This window comes from Sinocyclocheilus anshuiensis, unplaced genomic scaffold (assembly GCF_001515605.1).
Source record: "Sinocyclocheilus anshuiensis isolate Anshui unplaced genomic scaffold, SAMN03320099.WGS_v1.1 scaffold274, whole genome shotgun sequence".
Taxonomy (NCBI): domain Eukaryota; kingdom Metazoa; phylum Chordata; class Actinopteri; order Cypriniformes; family Cyprinidae; genus Sinocyclocheilus; species Sinocyclocheilus anshuiensis.
Window position 1 is genome coordinate 1,704,815 of NW_015547698.1, and position 2,073 is coordinate 1,706,887.

A 2,073-nucleotide genomic window follows, 5' to 3' on the forward strand; every position below is an offset into this window, starting at 1 on the left:
GTGTTTAAACGAGCCGTTTTAGGAGGGCGTGGACGAGTCTTAACTTTTATAAAGAATATCTCTTTGGGTTTGAGACTTTAGTCTTTGCAACTTTAGGGATCTTATCTATTCACAAACAGCTTGTAACACTCCAAAGAGAAAGGAAAACTTGAAATCACATCATATGACCCCTTTAATGAATGACTGGAAATTTTAAATTAAGTTCAATTAATATTTAAATTTTATTATATTAAAATAATCTTAATTAAAATTCTAAAAGACAAAATCTAGATGTGAAATACATTTCTTAATTATTTTTATTATTATCATTATTATTAATAATAAAACATTTTATTATGAGTAACTGAACAAATAAATAATATTATGTATCATCTTTTATTTCAGTAGACATTTTATTTTAATGAATTTAATGATTGGAAAATATTTAAATCGTTATATTTAAATTAAGTTATATTAAACTTAATTAAAATACTAAATAAACAAGTTATTTTTATTATTTATTTATTATTAATAATAATGTATTTTATTATGAATAACTGAATAAATTAAATAATATTAAATATATTGTGACATCTTTCATTGCAGTAGACATTTTTATTTTAATGACTGGAAAATATTTATGTAGTTATTTTAAAATTTAAAAAAAAATGTGAAATCAAAATTATTGTTGTTGTTGTTTTTGTTATTATTATTATTAAGTATTTTATTTTCTTATGAGTAACATGACATCTTTTATTGCAGCCGACATTTTATTGTGAGGACTGGAACATATTTAAATTAAGTTATATTAATATAATATAATATAATCTTAATTATTTGTTATTATTATTATTATTAAAAAAAAATTTTTTTCATTTATGGGGAACTGAACATTAATTAGCCAGACTCATGCAAGTCCTTCCTGTTTTCTCTTTTCCTCAGGTATCTTCAGAGCAATCGTCTGGTCACTCTTCCTCGCGGGATCTTCGACTGTGGGCCGTTAGCTGTGCTGTAAGTGTGTGTGTGGGCAGCAGTATGGTCTAGTTCCCCGACGGTTTTGAGCTCATATGGTGAGAATGTGTAGGCGGATCTTTCTGGAGTCTCTCCCGAACCGCAGAGTCAAACGCTGAAGAAGCTGAACGCGAATCAACCGGACACACTCCACTCTTTCAGCTCAAACAAAAGCAAAATAAATACAAAGTGAATCAGTCATGTATCCAGATGTTTATCTTTGTTGTGTGAACAGTAACAGACGTGCACTTCAACTACAGCGTTTCTAACACACACACACACACATTGTATGTTCAATCACATGCCCATTACAACCAATTAAACGTCATTGCTTCAGGCTTTGACTGCACCATTTCCTGCTCCATTTCAACACACACACACACACGTCTGGTACACCAAAATCACTCCAGAACTTTTCCATATGCTGCTCCAACGGCTGAACAAGGGAACGATTATACTGAGAGGGAAAGAAAGAAGGGACTTAGAAAGAAGGAAAAACGAGAGGCTGCATGAGCAATAATATCCATTTGATTTTTGTCTTTCAGAGATTTGAGCAACAACCAGATCACCACCATCGAGGAACGAATGTGTGATAATTTATTTAATTTAACTACAATGTGAGTATAAACACGCACACGGGTTTCAAATGTTGTGTTCTCAAAACTTTCAAAACCTAAAAAAAGAAGCTGAATGACCTGAATCTAAACCTGAAAACTAGTCTAGATCTAAATACTGATGCGCCAGTTTAAACCCAAGCAGCAAACAGTGTGCCGCGTCTGCCTTATGTAGTGTATTTCTCAGCAGAAGATCTGTTCTGGCATCATGTCAGATCCAGTAACAGACACACCCAGAGCTCTGAGTCCAGCATCCAGACGTTATACTGACAGCTCACTGTGTGTGTCAGCGATTCATTCCTGTCTTGTCAATAGAAAAGATGTCCATTGCACTGAAATCAGCCGTTTCGTTAAATACGCACACACAAATATACAATTTCTAAAATGCAAACTCCTGTTTATGCATATTAATGCTTTAAAAGTGACAAGATAAATGGGTGAATCTCACGAAGAAATAACCTGGTCACAT

The 2,073-nt window shown here is 32.5% G+C and overlaps 1 protein-coding gene across 1 annotated transcript in view; it reads left to right on the top strand.

The window, feature by feature from the left end:
* The window catches only part of pkd1a (polycystic kidney disease 1a), an 84,866-nt gene that overhangs the window by 21,482 nt on the left and 61,311 nt on the right, over positions 1-2,073 (top strand). Inside the window, exons 3-4 of the mRNA XM_016506420.1 lie at positions 922-990; positions 1,536-1,607. Of these exons, the coding sequence (XP_016361906.1) occupies positions 922-990; positions 1,536-1,607 (141 nt within the window). The remainder of the gene's footprint in view (positions 1-921; positions 991-1,535; positions 1,608-2,073) is intronic.